The 4414-nt window shown below is 41.8% G+C and overlaps 1 protein-coding gene across 1 annotated transcript; it reads left to right on the top strand.

Moving 5' to 3' along the window:
* Positions 1–632: 632 nt before the first annotated feature.
* LOC149205396 (uncharacterized) lies at positions 633–1382 on the top strand. Its single transcript, XM_089397394.1, has one exon. The coding sequence runs from the start codon at positions 633–635 to the stop codon at positions 1380–1382; it is 750 nt and encodes a 249-aa protein (XP_089253520.1).
* Positions 1383–4414: the final 3032 nt, after the last annotated feature.

The following is a 4414-nucleotide window of genomic DNA, read 5'->3' as shown; positions in this document are numbered from 1 at the left end:
GAGCAGAAGCAAATGTATAAAGAAGCCTTCCAAAAATATAAAGAAAAAGTAGGGGCAACAATAGCAAACAGATTGGAACCGATAGAACCACAAGGAAATCAGAACATGGGAATGAGCAGCTCTAGCAAAGGAGGAAGAAAGAGGGGCAGGCAGACAATGAGCGAGACAATTCAGGAGGTAGGAGAGTCGTTGGTGAACTCTGGAAGGGTCATACCTCTATCAGAGGTATTCCAACTACCACCAAAATTGTTAAAATGATTATTACAAGTTGGAACATCAGAGGCCTCAATAGCAGAGGTAAACAAAGATACCTGAAGGAGAGATTAAAAAAAGACAAACCAAGTATAATGATAGTCCAAGAAACAAAGATTAGTACAGAAAGAATGAGAGAAATAATGAGCAGGGGCAACACTAGATATGAAATAATGGGACAGGATGCAATAGGTAGCGCAGGAGGACTGGCAATCATATGGAACCCAGAGGAAATACAATTTGAAAATTGGATAAGCCTCCCTCGAATTCTATCGGGAACATTCAAGGTTATAGGATCATCGGAATACGCAGTCCTAACAGGGGTGTATGGACCACATACCCCAACAGAATGAAAATGATTCCTGCAAAATCTAAAAGCAATGAGAAGTCTTATTCCAGAGAAGCCATGGATTATAGGGGGCGATTTTAATATGATCAAGACCTTAGAAGAAAAGAGGGGAGGGTTGAGAAGGACAGATTTAGATATGGAAGCGTTTGGAGATATGATAGCAGAACAAAGATTGGTGGATGTCCAGACTATAAATGGTACCCACACATGGAATAATCGTAGAGGAGGGACAAATCAAATAGCCTCAAGATTGGATAGGTTCCTTATCTCCGAACAAATTATGATGAAAGATGTGTTCATAGAAGCCATGATCCTTCCAGTAGTAGGCTCAGACCACTGGCCAATAAAGTTGGAGATTGACCTTAAGCAAAGCCCCAAAAGCAGGCCTTTCAGGTTTGAAGCCTTCTGGCTCAGAGACCAAAAGTTTCTACCGAAAATAGAAGAATGGTGGACTAAAAGCGGACAAAGAGGAAGAAGCAAAATGCAAACCTTTCAACTCAAACTGAAAGAGCTTAGAGGGAGAATAAAAAAATGGAATAAAGAGGAATTTGGGGACATCCTCAAGGAGCAGCAGCGCTTAGAACAGAAAATGAGTGAACTGCAACAGAAGGATATATTGGAGGGCAGAACTGAGGAGAGAAGCAGAGAAGAAGGCATTGTAATATGTCAATTAGAAGAGCGAAGGAAACAGGAAGAAATTTTATGGAAACAAAAGTCCAGATTCCAGTGGCTTAGAGAAGGAGAGAGAAACACAAAGTTCTTCCACAAGGCTATGATTTAGCACAGGCAGAGAAATAGGATCTTCTCAATTAAAAATAAGGAAGGCCAGTGCATAATTCAGCACGAGGAGATGGAATAGGACCTGGTAGACAATTTTAAAGATCTACTCAATGAACCTCGGAGGAATAGATCTGAGGCCATAGCCAGGATTAGTATGTGAGGAGAGCATCCTTAGAAGAAGTGGAGGAAGTAGTGAAGGGCTTGAAAAGAAACAAAGCCCCAGGCCCTGACGGATACACTGCGGAATTATACCAAGCTTGTTGGCACTTCATAGGAGAAGAAATCCTAGAAGTGGTGGAGGAAGCACACATACATCAAAAGGTTTGGCCAGGATTAAACTCTACTTTATTAACTCTCATCCCTGAAACAACCCACTCAGAATTAGCAGAAGGCTTCAGACCGATCGCCCTTTATAATGTTATTTATAAGATTATAGCCACCTTAATGGTCAAAAGGCTCAAACCTATCCTGCCCAACATAATATCCCCAGAACAGACATGGTTTGTGGAGGGAAGGAAAATATTAGATGGACTGGTAGTTTCTCAAGAAGTCATACATACCTTAAAACAAAAAAAGGAGCCAGGCATGATGATCAAACTGGACCTGTCAAAAGCTTATGACAGACTGAATTGGAAGTATTTAGAAGCCATTCTTCAAGACTATGGGTTCTGCAATAGATGGGTGAAATTGATACTCAGCATGATATCTACACCGAACTTCTCCATACTCCTAAACGGTACACCAACTACTCCCTTTAATGCTTCAAGAGGTCTGCGCCAAGGAGACCCTCTGTCCCCTTTTCTTTTCATAATAGCAGTTGAAGGGCTGGGAAGGTATTTCAAGAAAGAGCTAAGAGAAAGGAAAATTAAAGGGCTACGCCTATGGGGAAACAACATCCCAGTCACGCACCAGCAGTTCGTAGATGATATCATGATATTCTGCAAGGTATCTTTGAGAGAAGTTAAAAAGGTAAAGGAAATCCTGGAGGTATTCATGGAAGCATCAGGTACGGAAATAAATAAGGATAAATCGAGCACCTTCATTTTCAACTCTCCGGAGATAGTTAAAGCCCACCTAACAAGAATCTTGGGGTTCAGAAAGGGAGAACTGCCCACCAAATATCTAGGAACTATGCTTGATCTAAACTCATTAAGGATAGCCAATTGGCAACCTATTATAGAGAAACTTAAGAGCAGACTAGAAAATTGGTCTTTTCGGACCCTGAATATGGCAGCTAGGTTGGTGCTTCTTAAATCGACACTGCAAGCAATCCCCATTTACCCCCTATCGGTTATGGCAATACCGAAAGGAGTTTGCACCAAAATGATTGAAATTTATAGGAAATTCCTGTGGGGAGGACCAAAACAGCAGAAGAAATGGGCCCTATGCTCATGGAACAGCTTAACAAAACCAAAGGAGGAAGGGGGGCTAGGGTTAAGAGATCCATATACCCTAAACCAAGTCCTAGCGGCGAAGCTTTGGTGGAGGTGGATGAAAGGAGGTAAAGATCTTTGGAAGGAAATATGGACATCAAAATATCACATGCCCACAACAGCCGAAGAAATTATGAGAAAGGAAGAAATGCCAAAAGGCTCAACGATATGGGAATTGGCAAGTCAGAACAGAGATATCATAAATGGACATGCATTCTGGGAAATAAGAAATGGACGCACAACAAAATTCTGGGAGGAAGCATGGAAACAGAGGGGAAAAATGCTGGAAATCCAGGAGATGCAAAACACTTACAGGGAAGCCAAGGCTAAAGGGTTAATCCTAGTCAAAGACTACTGGAAGGAAGGAGGAGAAAATGAGGTGTGGAGAGAATGGAAAGGACCTGAAGAATGGGACAATAACATAGAGGGAGATCTAAAAGCCAGGATAATAAAGGAATTGGATTCAAGAAGGATTAAAAACAGAGATGGACCAGATATCCTCAGATGGGGTGGAAACACAAAAGGCACATTCTCAACCAAAGAAGCATATACCATAAAATCCAAGGGAGCTCAGGAAGATCGAATTCAAGAGTGGAAACAATTATGGAAGAATAGATGGTGGCCAAAGGTCATTATGTTTGCTTGGCTAGTTGGAAGAAGACGCATACTTACATGGGACCAAATTCAAAAAAGAGGGTTCTCAGGACCGCCAAGATGTAGCTTATGTAATCAAAATGTAGAAGATCAGGAACACATCCTAAACGAATGCAGGGTAGCTCAGCTTCAATGGGAAGAAACTAGAGGCCTCTTCGGAAAGACAAACCGAAATCCCCTGGATATAACACAAACTCTATTCCAATGGGGGAAGGGCCAATTCCAAAGCCCGGTGATCAGAAGAGCATGGAACCTGGTAGTGGGGTTCAACATATGGAACATCTGGAAAGAGAGAAATAGAAGGATTTTTCAAGGTAAGATATCTACACCGGAGGATCTATGGAAAAGAACTCAGAACCAAATACGAGAAACAATTCTATCGGAAACGTGGGAAGAGGAAGATTGGAGAACTTCGGAGGAAGAGATACATATTCTAAGAAAGTTAAACCTGGAACCCGGGATGGTTTTCCCGCATCATAAAAAAAAATAGGGTACAAAAAACCAAAGCCCAGCTGTATTCATACGCCCTCAGGAAGGCTTCATCAAACTTAACTTTGATGGAGCATCAAAAGGAAATCCAGGTCCGGCTGGGTATGGCGGAATCTTTAGAGACAGCCAAGGTCAAACCAGATGGATCTATGCAGACAGAGGAGGTATAATGAGTAACAACGAAGCCGAATTCATGGCGGTATACCAAGGAATCAGGATCGCAATAAGAAATGGATACATGAAATTAGAAATAGAAGGGGACTCTAATTTGGTAATAGAGACAATCAGAAAACTAAATCATGGCAAGTCATGGGAACAGGTAGCTAAGAGCTGGAGGATGGCAGGTCTCGTCCAGGACTTAGAAGAATCTATGAAACATATTGAGTATAAGGTCATTCATCATGTAAGAAGAGAAGGTAACAGACCCGCAGATTACCTGGCAAATTGGGGATGCAAC

This window comes from Pinus tabuliformis, chromosome 1_2 (genome assembly GCF_031772625.1).
Source record: "Pinus tabuliformis cultivar Carrire ecotype Pingquan chromosome 1_2, CPIR1, whole genome shotgun sequence".
Classification (NCBI taxonomy): Eukaryota; Viridiplantae; Streptophyta; class Pinopsida; order Pinales; family Pinaceae; genus Pinus; species Pinus tabuliformis.
The sequence above is the reverse complement of the archived record's forward strand: the minus strand, read 5'-3'. Positions and strand labels throughout refer to the sequence as shown.

What these genes read in the sequence shown, in the direction of transcription:
- LOC149205396 (XM_089397394.1), top strand. Translation starts at nt 633, where the DNA reads ATGAGAAGTCTTATTCCAGAGAAGCCATGGATTATAGGGGGCGATTTT.